The following is a 26,913-nucleotide window of genomic DNA, read 5'->3' as shown; positions in this document are numbered from 1 at the left end:
GCCAAATTGTGATGGTGAGATGATGGGTCAGAGCATCTCTGAAGCTGCAGCTCTTGTGAGGAGGTTCCCGGTCTGAAGGGGTCGGTACCGCTCAAAAGTAGTCCAAGAAAGGAAAAGCTGTATGGGCGGTAGGGTGATGGGCTGCCAAGGCTCATTGGTTCACTTGGGCGAAGGCCGGCCCGCGAGGTCACCCTGGGACCAGTCTGGGGGCCTTGTCCGCTGCTGAAATATTGTGCGCGCTAATATCCTGTTAATCACAAATTTTGCCCAAATGCTTTAAGTTTTGTTTTATATCCCTGTTATATTTCATAGATTATAAACTCACGAGCAGGGCCTTTGTCTCCATCTGTGTCCCCCTTAATCTTAACGTGTGATCGTTGGTATCAAATTTTATTGTTAATTTTGTATCTCCTATTATAACGGTGGTCTGCTGGCTTGGTACTAATATATGGCCTGACAGTCCGGTTTTTTTGCTGGACAGTCCCGGTTTTCGGGCTGTCCCAGGTAGCCCTGATCTCCCCTGAGCAGCCCAAGGAGGTGAAAAAATCAGTGCAGGTCTGTGCTAAAGCAGTGTAGACCTTCATTCGACTCCCAAGTCGAAAGGTTTGGCTGTTCCACCTGTCTACTACCAGGACGGGTCCCACCAACCTCTGGCCCCAACCCTTCCCTTCCCACATACCCCAACACAGTTGCCGCAATTTGGACACTTGAAATGTTGAAGAGGTGTGATGTAATGTTATATCACTGATTTATAGCTTATCAACTATATGCCATGGGTGGGTTACTTCTGGTGCAAAATTAGAAAGGGGGTCACATCAAAATACCAACTACGGAATCAGACCCCGACTGGCCATCTGGCATGCTGGGCAAACTCATACCCACCTGATCTGCCGCTCCAGCATATGCTGAAAGATATGCCTGGCCACACGCCACGTGAGCAGAAAAATGTAGCAAGTCGTAGGGCGACCACCACCTTAAAGTGCCGGGCTACCTGACCGTCGCCTCTGAACGGAACTGTCCATCTAGCGCGAACGTTCCGTTGCTTGCAACGCTCATAAGCAATACCTGGGAACTATCCAGGTCTCGCCCGGGAACTCCAGAACCGCTGCTTTTTTGGGTCGAATCCTCCAGGTCGGGGCAGCGGGGGTCCTGACACGGCCCACTACCTGCCCATTTCCTCCTTAAATGCGGGGTGTCCATTGACGTCAGCAAGAATGCCCACTGATGTCGATGTGACCCCCAACTGCCGTCAACGAGTAGTCCTGGCCGTGTCCCGCAAAGGTAGGCTCCGGTTAGCCAGAGCCCAAAGGTTCCCAGGAATGGTTAAAGCAAAGCACGTCCTTAATGAACACCGAGTCCCCTGTGGTCATGCAAACAAACCTTGACCGTTGTAGGGTATTTGGGGACCTATTAGGGTAAGAAGTCCTCCCTGGAGTCTCCTGGGACCTTTCTTTCTGGCCATGTTCTTCTGGAAGATACCAGCAGGTGTCACTGGGATGCAGGCCATTCAGACATTTATGACTGGCAGAGTCTGTCGGACCTTTTCTTGGGCAGGGCATTCAGAAGAGGGAAGGACAATTGAGGAACTAACCATACGATATTCACGGTGGAGTAAACTTGGTCTTGAGACGCTTTTCCCTTTATCCATTTTTTTTTTTTAAAATTCTCACTAGTTGAAGAGTTTCTCGTATTCCTTCCATTGAGTTTTCCATAATCAGAAGAAACAGCCATGAAAGGGGACTACTTCAAGGAGAACTTCTGGGTGAGTGAATTTATGAATGAATACCTTCTGAGGCAGGACGTGGCGAGAACCTGAATGTTTTTAAAGCTATGCCGCCGGTGCAACTATCGATAATATCTGTAATTATTACCATGAGACCCGTCAGCCGGGTTAGTGAAGCTCCGCACGATGTGACCTCCTGCTCGCCGGACATCATTATAGGAGCGTGGACGTTCCACCATGTAATCGTTGGCCCCAGGTTAAGGTTGTTTGATGGATCAGCTTTAGTTTTTAAGGGCCCCTGAGAATTTTTTTTTTACGGGGGACCCCACGTCAGACAGAGTTGATGAGAATAATAATACATAAAGTAAAGAATACAATAACTATAAGTTTATTGTGTGAATTAGTGTCTCATCCTTCTGACGTCCACCGAGGTGACTATTTTGACCCCTAAATTCAAGAAGGTTACAGTATTTTTTAGGTCTATACTTCCTACAAGCCATGGCGCGGTCATGGGAGGGTGGCAAGTTGTGGCTGTTTTATGGATATATGCCAACGGCTGGGGTGGTACCACACTGCCCTTCACCAAGACCCGGATTGACCATTGGGCAAACTGGTGGGCCGGTGCCCGATGATGCCTCCGGATACACTCGGCCACAAAAGAGTAAGCGAGTGGCTAGCAGGTGGCCTTAAAGTGCCATGGCCCATTTTAATCCCCAGAATTACCAAGATCTCCCCAGAAATAGTTCTTTAATCTTTCATGATGACACGCGGGACACTGAATTGTCATGTGACACAAGAGCAGGCACTGATAGGTTAAGAAAAGTCTCTTAAAAGTTTAATATTTGGCTACTGGCGATAAAACAGGAGGATGACAGGATTTTATATAATTGCTTGGCATGCGTTCTGCAGGAGGAAGTCGTTCAGCAGGTTCTCGGGATGTTGCCTCACCGGCTCTCTCGTATTCCAGACACAAACTCTACGTGCACAAGGAAGATACAGACAATCACTCTGCCGGTACAAAGTCTGGAATAGCACATCCATTCGGTCTTTTATTTGACAGTCTGAGCGGAATTCAGATCAGTTTTTTTTTTAATTTTTTTTTTTTTTACATCTTATCAGATGGAATGTAAAAAAAAAAAATACTGGTAGAGTGGTAGATAAGTGGAACAGGCTCCCAGCAGAGGTGGTAGAGGCTAATACAGTAAGGGAATTTAAACATGCATGGGGTAGGCGTATAACTCCTGAATCTAAGACGAGACCGACGACTGATTAAGGTTTGAGTCTTTACAGCCGGAGAAACGGGCGACCTATGTGGGTGTTAAATGACCTTGATGACTATCTGTCTCAGTCCAGGAAATTAAACAAAGGGAGGTTCCTGGGTAGCCAAGTGTATGTGACGTACTCTAGATTGCAAGCTCTTTGAGCCGGGCCCCCCCTTCACCTGTTGTTTCTGTAAATCAAATTGTTACGTTATATACTACTTGTTACGACTTGTCTCCCCGTTGTACAGCGCTACGGAATATGATGACACTATATGAAACAATAGATAATAATAATGTAATAATAATAATGTTATACCATTGCAAGGGTTTATTTAGACTGGTAACAAGACATGATCCAGAGATCCCTGATGAAGGGTTAATCCTGAAACACATGAAATGCAGGGTAAATAGAGCAAATTTATTTCACATATAATATAAATATAACAATATAATATAATTAATAATATAAATAAAGATGGACGCTGAAGGAAGCCGTAATCCAGAGTTTAAACAGCAGTCCGTTCCTCCACATTTTTGTTCAGGGTATAAACGCCATGGCGTGGAATCCAAAAATCCATACCATGGGGCAAGTAAATCAGACCTAAAACTGGTTCCAAAGACAAGCTCCCACACCTCGAAAAAAGGCGTCGTAATGGCCGACGTAAGAAACGATGACAACCCTCCCTTAGCTTCCCCTACAGAAAGCAGGGAGCATTCACCAGTATACTTCTTTACTCATACTCAGCAGAACTTCCACTCTTAAGAAATGGGAACTGAGCTCCCATTAAAATCAATAGGAGTAGCTGCAGCAGTAATGAATTACCCTGTGCACTGACTTAGGCCTGACCCAGGGCAGCGGCCCCCGACAGCCGTCGTATTTACTGCAGAGTGCCGGGCCATGATGTCATCTCTCAGTGCTCCATGACTTAAAGGAGCAGAGTCTCCATGGTGTGACTGGGCTGGTTGGGGAGATCAACCGTCTCTCTTGTAACTGGCCCATTGCACCATGGGCCTGATTGCCCAGGAAGAGGGCAATTACTGGATTGTTCTTGTCAATATTGAATACATCATTCAAACATACACAATTTAGGTTGGCAAAAGTATGGAAACCCTAGGCTCATCACTTCAGCAAAAGCTAATTGGAGTCAGGAGTTAGCGAACCTGGAGTCCAATCAGTAAAACAGGATTGGAGGTGAGTTTAAGAGCTACTTTGACATAAAAAAACATATTGAGTTTGCTATTCTCAAGAAGCCTCTGCTGATATGAACCATGCCTCACAAAAAAAGAGAACCTACACTCAAAAAGTGTTGATTTGCATAAAGCTAGAAAGGGTTGCAAAATAATTTGAAAGAGTTTACATATTCGTCAGTCCACAGTCAGACACATTTTTTAGAAACGGAGACAATTTACCGTATTTGCTCGATTATGAGACGACCCTGATTATAAGACGACCCCCCAAATCTGGATATTAATTTAGGGGGAAAAAAAGAAAAAGCCTGAATATAAGACGACCCTATAGGAAAAAAGTTTTACCAGTAAATGTTAATTCATGTAAACAATTTTTTAAATAAAATCTATGATTGAGAAAAATATTTTGGTTTTATTTCCTTCTATTTTCCAACCTGCCCCCCCAGTTATGCACATCTGCCCCAGAAATGCCTTATACCCCCTATTTGCCACTGTGCCCCATGATATGCCTTTTAACCCTATATGCCACTGTGCCCTATGATATGCCTTTTGACCCCCTATGTGCCACTCTGCCTCCAGAAATGCCTTATACCCCTATATGTCACTCTGGCATTAAGGGGGTTAAAAGGCATATTATGGGGCAGAGTGGCATATAGAGAGGTTTAAGGCATTTCAGGAGGCAGAGTGGCGTATAGAGCGTTAAAAAGGGATTTCTGGAGGCAGAGTGGCATTAAGGGGGTTAAAAGGCATTTCATAGAACACTCTGCCTCCAGAAATGCCTTATGCAGACCTTCCCCGACTGTCAGAGAGAATTCCCCGCACCGGTGTGGGGAACTCTGATCTCTGACAGCCGGGGAAGGTCTGCGCGATGGACTCAGACAAACCCCGCTGCTAGCCACACCTCCTTCCGGCTGCAGCGTAAGTTGTCTACGCGAATCGCGTAGACATCTACACGCTGCCCCAGCTGCACACCGGGGACTCATAAGCACCGGTAAGTGGGGCAGGGGGGGGGCACAGGAGGATCCGGGTCCCCTGCAGCTGCGGGGGATCTGGATCTTAGTCGTCTCATAGTCAGACCTATTTGAGGTCTGATTTTAAGACGACCCCGATTATAAGACGAGGGGTATTTTTCAGAGCATTTACTGTGAAAAAAACTCGTCTTATAATCGAGCAAATACGGTAGTACTGTGGCTACTCAAGATGACTCCAAGGGCACTCCAAGTTTGCAGAATGCTCAATGAGGTTAAAAAACAAGGCTTGAAGGTATCATTGGAACTGAATAACATCTCTGTTCATGAGTCTACCATACGCAAAACATTGAACAGGCATGGAGTCCATGGCAGGACACCACGGGGGAAGCCGCTGCTCTCCCAACAAACATTGCTGCGCGCCTGAAGTTTGCCAAAGAGCACCTTGAAACTCCACAAAGGATGCTCAGTAGAAGTTGGGTGATGCAGCAGGACAATGAGCCCAGACCTTAACCCATTAGAGATGCTGTGGAATGAGCTCAAGAGAGCCGTTCACACCAGACGTCCTAGGAATATGGCGGAGTTAAAGCAGTTCTGTAAGGAGGAACGGCCCAAGACTACTCCTGAACACTGTGCAGGTCGCTTGTCTGGGTCACTGCGAGGAAACTATGGGTCATGTTAGCGGCATGGTAGCACGCCCCGCTCACCGCCCACTTCCCTTACAACAATGTTGTCTTCCTGTGTGTGGGGCTAGCCTGGAACGCAAAGGCGGTGAGACCGCCCACTGACAGCAGGGGGACTGCCCACCAATGTCTTTGTGTCCATTCCCGTGTCCGTTTCGTGCATATGTTTGTGTATATTCTTCGTGTTTGTTTTACGGGGTTAATGCAATAAAAATACACAGCAGCTTTGGCGCCAGGATATTAAAGGTCCTTAAGAGCGACTCTATTGGTCACCTGCAGGGGCCTCCTCTTGCATCAACCAATGAAGGGCAGCTGCTCTTCATTGGTTGATGCCAGACGAGCACCCTGCTGGCGACCAATAGAGTCGCTATTACGGACCTTTAACCCCTGACGTCGAAGCCATTGGTCTCCCCAGGCCAAGTTGCTCTGAGCTGTACCTTGCCCTGCGCTTTGACACGGGGACTAAAATCCCTGTTCCTCCCAGGCCAAGTTGCTTAGAGCGGTTGTCTCAGACGTTTTATAAACATTCTATTTATCCAGTATTCGGTTTGAACAACGCAAGCGCAACATTCGTTCCGGTTATTTCCATGTTCTCCCGAATACGAACGCACAAGTCTAGTGTCCATAACCAGCTGTTTACTGTACAAAAACATCCGTGCCAACATTGGTGTAAATTGGTCCAGAATAGGTTGAATTTCAATGTTTCCTCCGTAGGCATACTCTCTCTAGCTATTTTTTTTGTATTTTTCGCTTTCTTCAATGCATTTCTCAAGGTGATCATCGCTTTGGAAAAGCAGTTCTACCTGAAGAGCTTCCCGTGGATCATTTCACGGTTATTGTTATTATAAGGCGATTAATTCGCTCCGTGACACAAAGCGGCGACTCCTGTTTCCCCGGTCTGTGACATTGTAAAACTAATTGTTTGATGTCAATATTTCGTGGCCCGTCCTTCATCCTTTTCAAGTCAGCCTCCTGCCTACTAATTGATTATTCGCTTATCTTCGGGAGAAGCTGCAGTAGAACGCCTCCTCCATGGTCTGTGGTTTTGCTCTATTGATTGGCTGTGCTAATCAGTGGCAGGAAAGCGCTTCCATGGAGATCACTTTCCATGGGGGGGCACTTTCTGTGCACGTGCACAGGGTGTCTTATTAGACCCCCCCTCCAGCACTGGAGCTGACTGGCACTGAGTGTATATCTTGGCGGAGGATATGTTTGGCTGAACACATCACCTGCATGGAAGATAGCTGGGGTGGAAGCAAGGGGGCAAATGTCAGGACCCCCGAGAACCCGTCTATAGGGACTGATCTAAATACGATCTAACGTTAGAATATACAGAAATCGGTAATGCACAGAGACATTCGTAAAATCGTAGAAAAAATAATTAAAACGCATCATTACATTTATTCAGGATATATTATATCACGGCAGGCCTTTGGAAATGTATGGCTGTTGGCAGCTATGCAATATACACCCACGCGCACATACACACCCACACACACATACTTACACACATACAACAGTGACAGAGTCACATAAAATGTCTGGATACAGGCCCGCCCCTTGCCACACCTCTAGCCACACCCCCTCTTTGGCCATTTGAAATATTGGGAGGTATGCCGTAGGTTGCTGGGGGAACGACCCCGAGGCGTTAAAGGGGAAGTGTACCCTTTACATCGAAATTAATTAATTAAAGCTGCCGATAGACACGAATCTTATGAATGTTGCAAATTCTTGAAACGTCCCGTTTGCAGGAGAAAAGAGTTCTTTGATACGAATTCGTCTTTAGCGGGGCGGACGGGGGCAGCGAACATTCATTCCAGCAAAACACCAACCAGCAAAAAGGAAATTCACGTTTCCACATTGTGCGGTTTTAGTCAAGAACAGACAAAATCTGACACGTTTTGCTCTTAAAGGTGTACAAACGCGGTAGTGACAGGTGAAACAACGTTGCAGTATAAATCATCCGCACCGCGCTCCGCGAATGGAATGAACAGATTACCAGTCTGGGTTTATAGGTGAATGAATGTGGATCTTTACATTGTGATGTAAACTGGGCACCGATTGGCACAGCCACCAGGACTGTCCTGGAGAAATTAAGACTGTTGGCAACTATGCTTACTCAATCCCATAGAAACACTGATACGTAGAAAGAGCTGGTGAATCAGAACCAATAGAAAAGGGGGAAACGGGAGGGAAATCTGGAAAGGTGTTCTCTGCTTTGTTTCAGTTTGTAGATATCGCGTACGGAATTGAAAACGCCAAAATTCTCCATTTCAGTCGTTCCGGTGGATTTGCTCATCTCTCTCTTCTGTTATTTTCATTTTCAGTTTTTTTTGGCAGATTTGGGAAGTTGCACGCGTGTAAATCCGCTGTTAGAAAAGAGGAAGCGGAGCAGGAGGTTCAGCGCTGTGTACATTTAGGGAACATTTCTCTGTTCAATCATGGCGTGGCAGCGTTAGTTACAATTGCCGCTGGTTTTCAGATTACGAGTCACTGGAAGGGGAAAAAAAAGAGAGAAAACTAAAAAAAAACAGGGGGTCCAAAAAAGTGTTAGAACGCTGGTAAAAAAAAAATACAAACAAACAAAAAAACATCCCTGCTACCAGTTATTGCGACCTCTTCCCTCAATAGATGTTTTTTTTTTTACAAAAAAATGTAAAAAAAAAACATACACTTATGTCAGTAAGTTATATTTTACATGTGATTACAACTTCCATCACCCTCAGCCAGAATGATGACAATGACCGAAAGGACTTGTAGCTCTCAAAAGCAGGTGAACCAGCGGTTAAAAACGGTTGGATTAGTATGGATTTAACCCCTTCTTATGTGTGCCCACCTCCAATATATCGTGGACTGTTACCTATAGGGGCTTTGTGTACAATCTACGTGTATGGATACATTTACATTTACTATTGGATACATTTACTAAGGCGGTGGGGGCTTTTTAAGAGAATTATTCTGTTTCCATTCATTTTACCGATTCCCTGTTGATGGGGAGAAATAAGGGGGTTTACTGGGTATCAAAGCTCAATTTGTTCTGAACCCGAATAGATTCTTTCAGTTAAAGTGTAAATTGTCGCCTAAAATGGAACTGAAGCAAAACTCCCAAAACTGCCCAAGACTCCCATGGGGGGAAGGAAAATGTGCTCTGGCCTCCAGCACTCTAAGGGTTAAAAGTAAGGAATTGTAGTTAAACTAGCAACTCAGTTATCAAATGGATGAAAGGATGATTGGAGTGTCCCTTTAGAGCAGGGGTGGGCAATTAATTTTCCCATGGGGCCACATGAGAAATTGGAATGGTTTTAGAGGGCCAGACCTCTACAAACTACAAACTCCGAAGCCTTGTCCATTTTGTTAACTTATGTGCTGTTTAATAAAGTTATTCAAGCCTACGTCATTGGTAGAGGTGCTTGAATAAGTAAGGCCTGAATAACTATTAGCACAGCACAGAAGTGAACAAAATGAACAAGGCTTCGGAGTGCATACCGTATTTTTCGCTCTATAAGACGCACCTGCTGATAAGACGCACCTAGATTTTAGAGGAGAAAAAAAAGGAAAAAATATTTTGAGCTAAAAAATGGGCTAAAATATTTATTACAATAACTGAATAAGCTATGAACACAGTAAGACACACGCAGTAAGACACACACAGACACAGTAAGACACACACAGACACAGTAAGACACACACAGACACAGTGAGACACACACAGACACAGTAAGACACACACAGACACAGTAAGATACACACAGACACAGTAAGACACACACAGACACAGTAAGATACACACAGACACAGTAAGATACACACAGACACAGTGAGACACACACAGACACAGTAAGACACACACAGACACAGTGAGACACACACAGACACAGTAAGACACACACAGACACAGTGAGACACACACAGACACAGTAAGATACACACACACAAACACAGTAAGACACACACACACAGTAAGACCTCCCTCCCTAACCCCCCTTCTCAGTATCTCCCCTCTAACTCCCTAACCCCCCCTTCTCAGTATCTCCCCTCTAACTCCCTAACCCCCCCTTCTCAGTATCTCCCCTCTAACTCCCTAACCCCCCCTTCTCAGTATCTCCCCTCTAACTCCCTAACCCCCCCTTCTCAGGATCTCCCCCCCCGCCCCGGTCACTTACCTTAAACTCCTGTGTTGGAAGCGTGAGGCGTTTGTCTCGGGTGTCGGCGCTTCACTGCTGATCGCCGGCGTCTGACGTCATATGCCGGCGCCCAGCGTAAAGCGCCGGCACCCGAGACAAACGCTTCCAACACAGGAGTTTAAGGTAAGTGACCGGGGCGGGGGGGGGGGACACCGGACTCATTGGTGAGTCACCAGGACACTCTTTGCGGGCCGGTCCGAGCTATTCAGCGGGCCGGATGTGGCCCGCGGGCCGTGCTTTGCCCAGGTCTGCTTTAGAGTATTTCATGTGGGCGGAATCCCCAGTGATGTCAGGATTTTATTGGAATCATCTAGTAGTGATGTCATATGCATTCCAGAAAGTAGTGATGTCACATGGGTCCCTTTTACTTAAGCAACCATTTTTATTTATTTTTTAAAAATGTGCTCACAAACTTCTGTTTTGAACCAAAAACACAAATCTTTAAAAAGACTAAAATCGGAAAAAAAAATACATAAAATGATTTTTTACCAAATTCCTTAATATTTGCACATATTTGTGCAGTGTCTCCATTAATATTAGTATATCATAATGAATGAAGGTCTTCTTGGCCTGCAGCTCACATGTCTAATGGTGATCTCTTCTTTACGTCCTTGGCTACAATGACTAATGAAACTCGTTTGACGAGCGTTACAAACGCTGAGGGTGGATCTGACCCCGGGGCACTTGGAGGATCTGAAATAATAATTTAAATACAAAGCCATTGTGTGTCTTCTGTCTCACACACAGCAGCCATGCGGCCCGGATTGCCCGGGATAGTCCCTAAATCTAATGAGCTGTCCCCGTCCCGGAATGAATACAATGCAGCAGAGGTGGCCCAGCGTCTGCATCCAGTGGGCTTGATTGGGTTAATTCAAAGAACATACATATCTTATACAGGTCACAGGGTAAAACATAAATATCGACAGGCATAACATGTGTACAGCCAATAATAGAAACAGTAAGCCATCAAGATACTCATCCATTTGTAAGCATACCCAACTCCCAACTGTCCCAGTTTTCACAGGACAGTCCTGATTTACGAGCAGTCCCTTGATTGATGAGTAGCTGCCGCGCCGTCACACTTTTGCTGGCAGCGGGAAGCATGTGGCAGGTGGATCATACTAGCAACACGAGGTACCTGGTGGGCGGTCCGGGATACGGGTAGGCGGTCCCACTGAGGTTCGTGGGCGGTCCTACTGAGGTCTGTGGGTGGTCCCGCTGAACTCACAACCGTTCTGCTCACATCAATGGGTGGTTCCTCTGATCAGTGGGAGGTCCACAGGAAAAGTCTGTGGTGGGCGGGGAGTAGGCAGGTAGTGGGTGGGGAGTAGATAGAGCGTGGGTGGGTTATGGGAATGACCCCACACACCGGTTCCTTGCCGTTAGAAGGAAGAGACTGACATGGAGAACCCAGGGAAGCAGGGCTTGACCCAGAGACTCTGGATCAAACTGGGAGCTATGACGAACCACAACTGGCAACGTAGCAAAAGGGTGTCCATCCCCCACCCCTGACCGGCCATCTTAGGCCTAGGGCATTATGTTGATGACGGCGGCCCCTTGGGGCAGCAGATTGGGGGAGAATGGAGTGTGGTCACCCAGAGGGTCAGTCCAGGTCCGCTGAATCCAGTTACCTGGACTTGCGTGGCTATTATCACCCGTGCCATCCTTATAAAAAATGAGTATTACCTTCTAAATTTAAACATGCGCACATTTTAGAAGTCCCAAAAAAATTTCATCCTTGGTCCTTTAGTGAAGGAACACAAGGTGATTTCATCTGACACAGCGGATATTGTTCTTATAACTATTATTTTTGTTAATGAGGTTACATTTTCTAGAGAGTAAATGTGGCATTCAAGCAACCTGCATTCAAGCAGGGATATCAACCATAATATACTGGAAGTAAACCCACTGATCACAGCGGGGGGGAGAATAGGAAGGGGTCGACTCCAGACTTTGGGACCCCAAGAATCTGCCCCTTCACCCTGAGATTGGGGCAAAAACCCTGAGACTCAGGATCAAGTTTTCATATCCACTGTGGTCCTGTGTGCAATGCGAGGGCCTCAGGGGCCAATGTTACATTCGATGACTCGGTTTGTGTTTTAATATCTTCAGATCGGCGTTCTCAGAATAAATAAAATAAATAATAATAATAATTAAAAAAAATAATAATACAATAATAATAAAATAATAATATTAATAATAACAATAATAATAATACAATAATAATAAAATAATAATAATAATAAAAAATATTTTTTCTGTTTTATTTTTGCCGTCGTATTGGCAGATAAGTGTTTATTATAATATATTAAGTGATTTAAATATTTTTTTCACTTATTTCTGCATTTATTGGTATTATGATGTATACTGTTATGCTGTGTTTGCAGAGCAATGACATCATCAGCACCGCCGGCTACGATACCCTCATCCAGCACATGAATGATGGCAGAAAGAACTGCAAAGAATTTGAAGACTTCTTGAAAGAAAGGTACGAATGACTTGCCCCGAAAGCAAAATGAATTCTAAATGGAGCACAAACTACCCCCGATTTCAGATCTGATACTTTGTACTTAACTATCTAAGTGCCAAGGGGCTGCCAAATGAGTGCATACGCAGACGTGAACTTTAATATTTGTTTAACGAGGTTAATTTGAGTACTATTTTTCTTGATCGCTCTTCCTCGTAAGCAGCTTCTGTAGAAGGAAGTGTCTTAGTAATTGAGGAACTTTTTTTTCTCCTTTTCTTTAAAGGGGCAAACATACTATAAATGTCTTACCCCGGAAAGCCCGAGCGCTGCACTTTTACGTAATATCTTTAAATAGAAAGAGGAAGGTTAGTCCGTTAATCAGCTCCATTATATCTCTAATAACAGAATCGTACCGTTGTAGGATATGTATAAAAGGGTCATAAAACTCACACAGATAAATAGAATTCATAAAGTATATAAATGAAAAGTGGTTAAAGTAATAATAATAATAATAATAAAAAAATACAATAATAATTAATGTAGTAGTTATAATAATAATAACAACAACAATAAAAGTAGTAGTAGTAGTAATAATAATAATAAAAAAATACAATAATAAATATAGTAGTTATAATAATAATAATACTAATAATAATGAAAAATATAATAATAATAATAATAATAATAATAATAATGTGCTTCTTGTTCTTTCTGTATTACCTCCTATGTGGCCTTATCTATTCACTCTCGGCTGCGTAAATTGTTGGTAGCGCTATATGAACAAAATATATAAATAATATGTTAAGGTGTCCGTACATACATACGAACCAGTTGGCCCATCTGGTCTGCCCGTTTTTTAAATTGGCATGCTTTAAAAGTCACGTTAGGTACGGAGACCTCGCCCCGGCTAGCTAAATATTCCACGTGCCCCCCCACCATGTGGTTCATTCAGCTGAATCCCATTTTGTCTTCCTTTTCAGGGCAGTGATAGAGGAGAAATATGGGAAAGAGCTGATCACCTTAACAAAGAAGAAGCCGTGCGGGCATACGGAGATAAAGTGAGTGTCTGCCATCTACGAGGAATTAGACATCACATTAACAGTTAACTGTAAATGCAAAGCTCAGAATTTGGCTACCAAAGTGACTTGAAATTGGCACAAAAGGAATTGTGGCAACGATGTATTTCTGATAAGTGAGACCTCTGGTCCCCCCCCCGGACCGACGCTTTAAATGGGGGGTTCAGGGGTCTCACTTGTAACTGATTCATTGCTCATGGATCATTGCGGATTCTGATCTGCCCCTGGTTGTGGGGTAGAGGGGCAGCTGTCCACCCTGTACCTGCCTCCCTACTCCAGAATACCTCTCTGGATAGCGGCCCTGGCCGATGATTCCATTGTACTGCAGCTCTGGAATACTTAAGGTCAAGCTGAGCGAACCGGTGAATTCCGACATTTGGTGCTATTTTGAGTCCTGCCAGAAAGGGCCCTTGTTAGGGGCCCACACCAGCACCCCAGCCCAGGCATCCGGTCAGAGGGATCGGTGTTGGTTGTACAGCCTCAGAATATAAATTTGCAGCAGTTCAGAGCCCGTTGGGAAGTCCCGAAGTAGGTGGCCATATATATGTATTGGGAGCACCGATCTTGTCTCCCTCCATGGAAGTGTGTCGGGGGGGGGGGGATTAAGCAGGGAGTGAGAGTGACTAAACGCAGCTCATCTGTTCCGGAGAAAGAGGAGACCCAGGGAAGCAGCATCTCACCCGGAGACTCCAGCTCAAACTCAGAAGGCTCTCGAGTTTGTCCAGGCTGATCGCTGCGTGTCTGGGCCGCTCTCACCCACTTCCAGCCTAGCTTGTACTGCTATACATTGCCGCGCATTACCGTAGGTCACTGTATATTGCTTCTAGTTCCCTCTCACCTCCAATAAGAAGAAGTAGAGACAAACTGATCCTTATCAGGGCCAGGAAAGCAAACGTGGTGGTGGGGGGTTAGGTGCTTTCTTAGTTTCAACAAAAAACAACGTAGCAATTCATCTACTCGCTAATCAGGACTGTCCTGCTTTGCGCAGGACAGTCCTGATTATTGCCATTCTTTGCCGCTGTCCCGCCGAGCGCTACTTCTGTCCAGCTTTCGGACTTGACTCTCCGGTGTCCGGGGGAAATTCTGCGCTGTGAGTGACGCTCTATCTCCCAAGCTCTGCGCCCCATGTCCCCTTTCACCGGGTTGGGGGGGGGGGGTTGTACATTGTTGCATTAAAAGTAAAGAAACAGAACCGAACCACATCCATGTGAACAAAGACAAAATGCAAACTGCCATCTCAAGTGTTACGATTTTTCATTTTTAACCAATCCAATGGATTCAACAAGGAATTCATAGTCTAGAGACTGTTCTAGAGTGTAAGCTCACATGAGCAAGCCCTCCTTCTCCTTCTGTACTAGCATGCAGTAACGTATTCTAGCCAGGGGGGCAGGTCCAGGGGGTTGGCTGCAAAACCAGAGGGGGCAGATTGGGAGCCCAACTGGCCCACTTACACTATGGAAGAATATGCAGAATAGGCACAAGCTCCATTAAAGAGCGCTGGGACGTCAAATCAACACTTCTCTGCCACTAAGTCTTAACGTCTGTATATCTGAATGACAACGCTACGGAATCTGCTGGCGCTATAAAAGTAAACGGTCATGTAATGAGAACATTTGATCCTATGGCTGTTTAATTAATTCTTCCTCTCTTTTACGTCCCCCAGTACGCTGAAACGCTCCCTGGATATCTTCAAGCAACGTAAGTATATACGGGTATAGAGTTTATAAAAGTCATTCTTTGTCAAAACACCAAAGGGATCCTGTTAAAAAAATTATGCCGGCTAGAGTAGGTGTGAAAAATGTAAAAAAAATGTTTAAAAATGTGAACCAAAAAAAAAGTTTAAAAAAACATAAAAATAAAAAGGAGGCCAAGTTTTCTAAATTTGTGTTCTTCTCCTCTTCTACTTTTATCCATTTCATTTATAACATCCTCAGGGGGTAAAAAGGAGAAAAATATTCATAGACAATATTTTTAATGCACCAAATATTTTTAATTTTCATTTTAACACATTTTTAATAAATTTGTTAATTTTGTCTGCAAATGAAAACAGAGGCCCCAAAGACAAATTGTATTAAATTCCTTAATTTTGTCTGAAAATTAAAAAGGGGCCCCAAAGAAGCAAACAAAAATAAAGATTTGGGGGAATATAGTTAATAGATCATTAACTCTAAGGTCTGTTATATTAAAGAAGAAACTGATTTGGCCAAAATATTAAAAAAGATGAGCATTTTAATCCAAGCTGTTATATTGTGATTCCAATACCAATTATACAGAAAACAGTCCTACTGGGACCCATGACTTACTTATATGGCGTTTGTTTGATAATTGGATTTTTTCCCCTGCTTTGGACAACAAACTTTATTTTCCCGAATCATTTAAAAATCATGTTTTTTTTTATGTCCAGGTTTGTTTTCATAAAGAAATGAAAATTGTACCTATTTTTGTGGGTTTTTTTTATAGAAGTGGACAATATAGGTCAGAGTCACATTCAACTGGCGCAAACCCTGCGGGAAGAGGCGAGGAAGATGGAAGAGTTCCGGGAACGGCAGAAGTTAGAGAGAAAAAGGGTAAACTCATTCCTGACAAACAGTCTATGATCAGTGATGTTTCAGGATTTTTTTTTTTTTTTCACGTAACGTGAAACGGCAAAACTCAAGGAAACCACAGGATCTGTAAATAGGGATTTATTAACTAAAGTGAGAGTTGGGGTTCCACTGGCTCTATAGTCTTTCCGTCTGTGCTGGAATTCCAGCGGCTCCAACTTCGTAAATAGTTACTTATTACTGATGTTCGGCTGTTAGGGAATTCCCGATAACCCCGTGAGAGCAAACAGCGCAGGATCTTGTACTTGGCTGCGCGTCAAAAGCATGGAAATAAGTCCAACCGGGGCGTTGCACTTCTACCTCTGCACTGAACCTGTTATTTTACAGTGAACTTCCTCCTCCTTTTTTTCTACTTTTCCGGGCTAAGGTCGACGACCCAATTCATGTAAAGACACTGTTCCACTTAGACAAAATGTTAATTACATTCTCCGGCGTGCCAAACCAGCACATCCATCATGGCATGCGCTACCATTCAAACGTTTGGGGTCATGGAAAACAAGGAAATTTCTGGCTGCAACATAATTGCAAAGGGGTTTTGTAACCACCAATTATCCTTTTATACTTAAACTTGGATCAGCGAACACAACGTGCCATTGGAACACAGGAGTGATGAGAGTGATAAAGGGCCATTGGAACACAGGAGTGATGGGAGTGATAAAGAGCCATTGGAACACAGGAGTGATGGGAGTGATAAAGGGCCATTGGAACACAGGAGTGATGGGAGTGATAAAGAGCCATTGGAACACAGGAGTGATGGGAGTGATAAAGGGCCATTGGAACACAGGAGTGATGGGAGTGATAAAGGGCCATTGGAACACAGGAGTGATGGGAGTGATAAAGAGTCATTGGAACACAGGAGTGATGGGAGTGATAAAGGGCCATTGGAACACAGGAGTGATGGGAGTGATAAAGGGCCATTGGAACACAGGAGTGATGGGAGTGATGAAGGGCCATTGGAACACAGGAGTGATGGGAGTGAAAAAGGTCCATTGTAACACCGGAGTGATGGGAGTGATAAAGGGCCATTGGAACACCGGAGTGATGGGAGTGATAAAGGGCCATTGGAACACAGAAGTGATGGGAGTGATAAAGGGCCATTGGAACACCGGAGTGATGGGAGTGATAAAGAGCCTCTGTACGCCTATGAAGAGATTCCATTTAAAATCAGCTGTTTCCAGCTATAATAGTCATTTACAACATTAACCCCGTCTGTGCTGGATTTCTGATCCATTTCATCTGATTTTAATGGACAAAATTTTATTTCCATTGAAAAACATGGACATTTCCCAAGTGACCCCAAACTACTATATGTTTCCTCAGAAAGTTTAACGTCATGAAAACAACAGCAAAGTTTTTGAGGAACGTTTTCAATTTCTACGGCAACGACCAATCAGTGCCTGCCTTTGCGTCACACGGCAATTGTGTTCCCTGCAAAATTTCACTTGATTAAAGAATTATCATTGGGAAGGAATAGGCGGATCAGCAGGCTTTGGGGGGCATCACTGTATACCGGATGCTTAGCTGGTGCTAAGGGTCCCGTACATGACAAAACAGAACAGATATCACATACAGCTTCTTGCAGACTGATTTTGGGTTCTAGAACCCTGATCTTTGTGCAGATTAACCCCTTAATGACAAAGCCCATACATGTACGGGCTCAAAATGCATTGTTTTCAATGGGTTTAGGAACCGCCCATTGTCCTTAAGGGGTTAATGTAACATTTCAAATGTTTGTTTAGATAATCACTATGGGTATCCTTCAACTTTTGACTCCTCCAAAGACATCCATAAAACCACTAAGGACCATAACAGAGCTACTGATTCACTTACATTTTAATGCGCCTAAAAAAACAATTCATCTCAAATCTTCGGACAACATTCCACTCCTAAACGGGACCCTCAACGGGGTTAGTACCTACGTAGTCCCCATTTTTTTTTAAATGTTCTCTCACTTGTGGTGCCTCTGGGCTAAACCTTCCGAAATAACAGAAGTTACCGCCAGCAGAACCTTCTAGAAACCTTTCACCAAGGTTTGGGTTGGGAGCACCTTGGCACATTTCAGACATCCGCCCTTTCTCCATTAATAAGCAAGAGTTGTCGGTGTCTTTACCCTTCACGTGTCCTAAGGCATAAGAAGAAGAATGAAACCGGTTAGGTCGTTCTAACCTGCCTTATATTTTACTTACTATGCTCCGAGCCTGATGTTCCGCATGGCTGTGTCACCTTCTCTCCTCTGGAGGAACAGAATTAGAACACAATTCCCGATTACACACCCAGCGGTCTACCTTCTAACCTTCAAGAAATATAAAAAAGCTATTTTTTAAAGGGGGTTTTATTTTACATTCAACAAATATATATGTAAATGTTTGCGTATCATGACAGCTGGCTGATTTCATTGGGGGAATCTATTTTCCAACGCACATCTGACTTCCTGCTGCACCTTCCGACCATCTGTTTTTTGTGTTCTGGAAGGGAAGGGAATTTTAAAGTTAATGTCGTGTTCTGGGCAGACTTTTACAGAATTATTTTTGCTTACCTCTCCTTTCGTTTTTTTAGATAGAAGCTGCAATGGACGCCATTCACAAACAGAAACAAATGCAGTACAAAAAAACTATGGACGTGAGTACTATTAATGGCTGAGATTTCTAAAGTAAATGCTCCTTATGTTGTGTACGTATGACAGTGCCGTCCTGTGATGTTTGCTTCTTTTGTTTAATGTATTGGCTTAGTCGTTAAAAATAAGGTTGCCGAACACTTACAAGGTAAAGGGAAGGTCATTATGATGCCCAGTAAAAGGGGATGATCGACTAAGGCCGCTCACCAGCATTAAGCGGGAATATCTCAGTTAACCATTGAACTGTTGTCCAATTGCATGTCCTTTGCATGTTTTAATTCTCTTGCTGAAACCTTCTTCTTCTTGGATGATTCTTCGACGATAACATAAAACAGGGTCTCCATGACCCTTCTGAGATGATCTGGCAAGATGTTGTCCTAAGTCCAAGTATGGAGTAAACATGATATTGGTTGGGTTTCTAGAGTACGAGGGGCATTTCCTCAGCTAACTACCCCATTTCCCAACCTGTATGCAGTGGGGTGCGGGATTCATACATGACACCAGCTGGACATAGTGCTATCATCATGGCGTTTGGTTGGGCTGGTTGGATAGGGATGTCCAGAACAAGATAGAGATATAACGAAACCAGTTTTCTAGAGGTGACCTGAACTGTAACAAAGGTTTTCTAGAAAAGAATATTGAATGTCAGGACTAAGGCGTGTAGTAACAGAGTAACAGGACACACATACTGGCTTTGAGAAGCTATAGCCGTACATGAACTGCTCAACAGGATGCAGAAGGGTCACCCAAGAAAAATATCCAGCTTTTTCATGTATTTAGATCCAGGTCTAGACTCCTGGCATTGAATGGCAGTTCCAAACTAAGTCTGTTTGTCTGGACTTGTGGTTAATGGGCTACACCGAGGTGAAATAAGACCATACACGTTTGCTCCTTCCATCTTGGCTTACAAGGTCAGAGTTAGACCGGTGATTATGATGCCCCTCTCCGTACCCAACAAAGTAATATCTCCATGAGTATCAACATTCCTTTCTCGTGTTAAAATGATGATGTCATGCAGAGGACTGGGGGAGCTTGAACTGAAAAATGATTGCATGGGGTCCATGCAAAACGGACTTGACTTTGTCTTAAAATCGATGGTTCCTTTAAAAAGCTTGCGTGTTGCTGGTGCTGATGTCACGCAGTCATTGCGATCCTTTTATCTTTATTTCTTACAGTCAAAACGGGTTTATGAGCAGCGGTGCCGGGAGAAAGATGACGCGGAACAGGCTGTGAATCGGTGTAAGAACTCGGCGACTACAGGCAAGCAGCAGGAGAAGGTACCAGGTCCAATCTAACCGGGTTATAATAATGATATGACCAAAAAAAAACAACATCGAATGCACAAATACCAATGCATTGCACCCACTCTTTGAAAAAGTAAACTTTAATATCATTTTAGGCAAAATTGAAACTCCTCTGGCCTCCTTGTGGAACATCTCACTAGACCAGATTATACCCCTTATGTTTGTTATAACTTGATATAAATATAATATATATAATATATGTATATCATATACTATAATAATATAAATATAATGTTTTAATGTAATTTTATTTAGATTTTTTCAAAATTGGCTCATTCAAAGGTGACAGCAGAGGACTCTGGTAAGCCGGTTAATCTATTATTTTGTAATGAGTTTTAATGTAGACAAGAAGAAACCTGCGCGCTCTCACACTCTCATTGATTAAGTTAGTATCAAAAAGTGCAAGAAGCTGAAGGTGCTACTTGACGCATTTCGCACCAAAGTGAGTGATCGTAAACTGTCTTCCACTCCTTGGTACCATGACTAAATACATCCCTAATTACATATCACACCTGTGCCTAATTACACTATAAGCAAACACCATGACTTAATCAGTGTGGACACATTGTATCCCTCTATTGAATACTTTGTGTATGTAAAAAGTAAGGGGTTAAATTGACACAATAGACTTGCCTGCAGTAACGGGTTAAACCTTCCAAAAAATAATGATGATTTATTTAGTGAGACAATTCATGGAGATGTGAAACTTATACAACGGTATATATATATATATATATATATATATAAATATATATATATATATACATACATACTGTATATGCTATAACATGCAGAATAACTCTAAAAAATGTAAAAAATGAAGAAAATAATGGGATGAGAGAAATAAAATAGTAAAAGGAAGGTAAATAATTATATAGATCGTTTTGTATGGAAAAAAAAATGGGTCCCTAAACTCACAGACTCCTTATAGAAATAAAACATTATATTATATAATTAAAAATACAAAAAAACAACAAATAGAATATCTAATATAAATCAATCTCAAAATAGAGAAAATGACCTTTCAATTTACCAAGGATTGTACGTATAGACGCGGATAATGTGTATATTATAATATGTACGTACAGACACGGATAATGTGTATATTATAATATGTACGTATAGACACGGATAATGTGTATATTATAATATGTACGTACAGACACGGATAATGTGTATATTATAATATGTACGTATAGACACGGATAATGTGTATATTATAATATGTACGTATAGACACGGATAATGTGTATATTATAATATGTACGTACAGACACGGATAATGTGTATATTATAATATGTACGTATAGACACGGATAATGTGTATATTATAATATGTACGTACAGACACGGATAATGTGTATATTATAATATGTACGTATAGACACGGATAATGTGTATATTATAATATGTACGTATAGACACGGATAATGTGTATATTATAATATATACGTACAGACACAGATAATGTGTATATTATAATATATACGTATAGACACGGATAATGTGTATATTATAATATATACGTACAGACACAGATAATGTGTATATTATAATATATACGTATAGACACGGATAATGTGTATATTATATTTTTTATTAACTATACTTAGTTCAAAATAAAAAATCTGCCCCTCCACCTCCAGTCATTTTATAGACCATTATATAACTACAAAATTATAGTAATTCTATAAAATCAATCAGAACCGGGTGTTTTTTTATTTTTAACACACACAGAGGCTGCCAATTGGCCAAAGTATATATTTATATATATACTGTCCGTATACATTATATACATCAGGAAAGATGGGCAGACTGGATGCGTTTATGGCATAAAGTATTCGGATTGACTTAATGAAACGGTTTTTGGTATTTTCAGATAAGACGTATCAGCAGAATATCAGTCTACTCGATAAAGTCCGGGAGGATTGGCAGAATGAACATATCAACTGCTGCGTGGTAAACGGACGATGAGTATGATTTTAGGATTGAACGTCCTCATAAAAAGGATGTATGGTTTTCCTATATATATCTAATATTATGAATTATATAATATGTTTTTATAGAATTAAAACATTATATTTTTTTACTTTTAGAGGTTTATTTGTGATATATGTGAGGGTAACGAGTGCGTCAGAGGCAGGCTGAAGCTCGATAGAGGAAGCAACGGTGACATTCAGGATTAAAACCTTCTGGCACCCACTTGGAATAGAAATAAACGTCCCAACACGCCATCGAGCTAAAGGACATAAAATGAATAATAATAAAATAATGATGATGATAATAATAAAATGAATAATAAAATAATAATGATGATAAAATAATATTAGTGATAATAATGATGATAATGATAATAAAATAATAATGATAAAATAATATTAGTGATAATAATGATAATAAAATGAATAATAAAATAATGATGATAAAAAATTATTAGTGATAATGATGATAATGATAATAAAATGAATAATAAAATAATGATAAAATAATATTAGTGATAATAATGATGATAATAATAATAAAATAATAATGATAAAATAATATTAGTGATAATAATGATAATAAAATGAATAATAAAATAATGATGATAAAAAATGATTAGTGATAATGATGATAATGATAATAAAATGAATAATAAAATAATAATGATAAAATTATATTAGTGATAATAATGATGATAATGATAATAAAATAAATAATAAAATAATAATGATGATAAAATAATATTAGTGATAATGATGATAATGATAATAAAATAAATAATAAAATGATGATAAAATAATATTAGTGATAATGATGATAATGATAATAAAATGAATAATAAAATAATGATGATAAAATAATATTAGTGATAATGATGATAATGATAATAAAATGAATAATAAAATAATGATGATAAAATAATATTAGTGATGATGATGATAATAAAATGAACAATAAAATAATAATGATGATAAAATAATATTAGTGATAATAATGATGATAATGATAATAAAATGAATAAAATAATAATGATGATAAAATAATAGTGATAATAATGATGATAATGATAATAAAATGAATTATAAAATAATAATGATAAAATAATATTAGTGATAACGATGATAATGATAATAAAATGAATAATAAAATAATGATGATAAAATAAATAATGAAGATAATGAAAATAAAATGAATAATAAAATAATAATGATGATACAATAATATTAGTGATAATAATGATGATAATGATAATAAAATGAATTATAAAATAATGATGATAAAATAATATTAGTGATGATGATGATAATGATAATAAAATGAATAATAAAATAATAATGATGATAAAATAATATTAGTGATAATAATGATAATAATGATAATAAAATGAATTATAAAATAATGATGATAAAATAATATTAGTGATAATGATGATAATGATAATAAAATGAATAATAAAATAATAATGATGATAAAATAATATTAGTGATAATAATGATGATAATAAAAGTAATTCCCCGATGAATTCCTTGCAGTTCTTCGAGAACCAGGAATGGGAGAGGATTCATTTTTTCCGGAACGCGGTTTGGACCCACGTCAACCAGCTGTCTCAGCAGTGCATCACCGTCGATGTGGTAAGACCGTAAATCTTCTGTCCCACCACCGAGGACAGTGATGCCACGAGATACGCTGTGCTGGCCAGAGAAAATATATGTCATTATTTGCTCTTTGAGACGGAGGGTCACTTGAGCTTTCATGATGTTGGAGGTCTAAGAAGGTCCCTCTGACTCCTGGTCTCACATCTATAAATGTTGTTCCACTAAGAAGTATTGTAAGCCCCTTTGGTAACAAAGTATGATTCTTCAAGTTGGGCATCTGTATTCCTATTATAGGATTCGAAATAAGCTTTAATGTTTGTTTTCTTTTTTAAGCCACCTGTACTTCATTGGTTGATGGCAGAGCAGCCCCCTGCTGGCGACCAATAGAGTCGCTCATACAGACTTCTAAAATCCTGGTGCAGCAACTTGGCCGGCAGAGACCACTGGTCTTCCTGCTCCAACAGTTAAAGGTCCGTACCGGTGACTTTATTGGTCGTTCGTACGGACTTTTTAACTGTTGGAGCAGGGAGACCAGTGGTTTAAGTTATGCAAGTTGGATGCTTGCACGGCCCTTTAACCACTGACGGCGAACCTACGGATTTCGGCTCCCGTTATCTACACAGCATCGCGGGGGTTAACGGGAGCAGAAATCCGTAGGTTCGCCGTCAGAAGTTAAAAAGGCTGTGTGAGCGAGCCTATTGGTGGCCTGCAGGGGCCTCTTCTGGCATCAACCAAAAGATTAGAGCTTATTTGCCTCTCACCACGAAGATCTGATAAATACCCCACTCCTCCTTATCCACAGATGTGCGAAGAGGTCCGCAAAGCTTTGGAAGTCTGTAATATCGAGAAAGACGTCGAGTATTTTACGCAAACTCATAAAACGGGAGACAAACCCCCAGGTAATAGGATTTTCCTGGTGAAACTTTATGCTTTTTTTAGGAGATAAAACAGGTTTATATTTATATTTTTTTTTTTCCAGCCCCAATTCCTTATGAAAATTTCTACAACTTGCAGCGGAACGTCCCCCCCGTCAGGAGTCAGGGGCTTCCTGGAATAAGGTGCCGGTTACTGGTTACGTTCTCTGTATGTAGACTCGGACGTAGCGTACAGATTTATTGAGTGCACTAAAATGTAGGATTTAAGGTATTTAAAGGGACAGCCTAATGTCCCTGACACCCCGCTATAGAAGAATGTATATTAAAGTACCTAACCCTGAATACTTTAATATGCACTCTTCCAAAACAAAAAAAAGCTACTTACCACTGATTGGCTGGTCGAAGCAGCCAATCAGTGGCAAGAAAGCAGTCCCATTGAAATCAGGCACACAGGGGTCCGAACAGAGCCCCGCTCACAGCTGGAGCTGACTGGGGGCAAAGGGGCAATTACATAGATGGGGGGGATTCTGTATTTGCAAAATGGACTGTAGTGTCCTTTTTAATCTGTCTTGTCATTCCCCCCCATACTACCCAGCAAGCTTTATTCTCACTCATCAGTCCTGTTGCATTGGTTTTTGTCTTTCAGACGGAGTCCCCACCAAGTCCGGGCTAGTGTCCCAGGTAAGAAGAAATGGAAAATACGTTTACACATTTGCATTGCCTCGCTTCCGCTCGTAAATATCTTGATCATCGCTTGTTCTTTGTTATCTCACGGGAAGAATAAATTACCCCTCTGGGCTGAATTCCTCTTTCCACTGTATAGAACAAATAGCCATTGTTTTAATAATAAAACCCGCTATAATGTCTGGGGGGGGGTTGTAGAGAGTAATAATGTTACCATTTTGTTTTGTAATTTTTTTAAATATACACTGCCGTTCAAAAGTTTGGGGTCACGTGGAAATGTCTTGTTTGTGAAAGAAATGAAAATTTTGTCCATTAAAATAACATGAGATGGATCAGAAAACCAGCGCAGACGGGGTTAATGTTGTAAATGACTATTGTAGCTGGAAACGGCTCATTGGCACGTTGTGTTCGCTGATCCAAGTTTAAGTTTAAAAAGCTAATTGCTGGTTAGAAAACCCTTTTGTAATTATGTTACAGCCAGAAATGTCCTCGTTTTGCATGAAAACAGCTGAGTGACCCCAAACCTTTGAACGGTATGGGTCTCAACCCTGTGTACAGTAATAACCCCCCCAGCGCTGTATACAGTAATATAACCCCCCAGCGCTGTATACAGTAATATAACCCCAGCACTATATACAGTAATAACCCCCAGTGCTGTATACAGTAATATAACCTCCCAGTGCTGTATACAGTAATATAACCCCCCAGCGCTGTATACAGTAATATAACCCCCAGCACTGTATACAGTAATATAACCCCCAGCGCTGTATACAGTAATATAACCCCCATGCTGTATACAGTAATATAACCCCCCCAGCGCTGTATACAGTAATATAACCCCCATGCTGTATACAGTAATATAACCCCCCCAGCGCTGTATACAGTAATATAACCCCAGCACTATATACAGTAATAACCCCCCAGCGCTGTATACAGTAATATAACCCCCCCTGCGCTGTATACAGTAATATAACCCCCAGCACTGTATACAGTAATATAACCCCCAGCGCTGTATACAGTAATATAACCCCCCAGCGCTGTATACAGTAATAACCCCCAGCGCTGTATACAGTAATATAACCCCCAACGCTGTATACAGTAATATAACCCCCCAGCGCTGTATACAGTAATATAACCCCCAGTTCCATATAATTTCCTTGAAACTCCCTTTATTTGCAGACCTGCTGTCTGTTGTCAGTCATGTGATTTTTTTGGGTGCGTTTCCCGGCTCAAACCCCACACTGAGCTAATGATTTACGGCAATGCTAATAAAGTCAGTTTCTCCATAGACTTTCATTAGTCAGAGTCAGACTGGGTGATTAAGACTGAGCCATTCTATCGTTCCCCACAGGCAGTATGATAAGGAGTCAGGTGTTTGTTTAGTAGATCGGGGTCCGGATAACAGAGTGATAACTCTACAAATGGCTGATACGCAGCTGCCTGGAAACCTTATATTATGGGGCAAAAACTGCAACTATTTTAAAACAGAAAGCACTACTTTTGATAATTCATGTTTAAAGAACTGATTCCTTTTTACTTGTCTAGTTTCACTTCTTTTTGTCTTGTATTTTAAGGGAGATTAAATAAAACTACAAAAATAATAATTAAAAAATTATTATTTTCTGCAGATCCCCAGTACGCCAGCGTGGAAGATTTCAATATATACCAGTAGAAAAGGCGAGTATTATAAATGCCTGTGACATG

The 26,913-nt window shown here is 41.4% G+C and overlaps 1 protein-coding gene across 1 annotated transcript; it reads left to right on the top strand.

Moving 5' to 3' along the window:
- Positions 1-1,214: 1,214 nt before the first annotated feature.
- On the top strand, positions 1,215-25,198 carry LOC149280883 (proline-serine-threonine phosphatase-interacting protein 2-like). Its single transcript, XM_089499987.1, has 14 exons — positions 1,215-1,281; positions 1,719-1,762; positions 12,396-12,496; positions 13,456-13,533; positions 15,215-15,249; positions 16,012-16,118; positions 18,711-18,773; positions 19,944-20,045; positions 20,328-20,373; positions 21,952-22,031; positions 23,588-23,686; positions 24,453-24,549; positions 24,630-24,733; positions 25,172-25,198. Exons 1-14 carry the CDS (start codon positions 1,215-1,217, stop codon positions 25,196-25,198), a joined length of 1,050 nt encoding a protein of 349 aa, XP_089356113.1.
- The last annotated feature ends 1,715 nt before the right edge of the window (positions 25,199-26,913 follow it).

This window comes from Sceloporus occidentalis, unplaced genomic scaffold (genome assembly GCF_023333645.1).
Source record: "Sceloporus occidentalis isolate IW3139 unplaced genomic scaffold, rSceOcc1.0.p SCAF_144, whole genome shotgun sequence".
Classification (NCBI taxonomy): Eukaryota; Metazoa; Chordata; class Lepidosauria; order Squamata; family Phrynosomatidae; genus Sceloporus; species Sceloporus occidentalis.
Note: the sequence above shows the minus strand (reverse complement) of the source record. Positions and strands in the feature narration are given on the sequence as shown.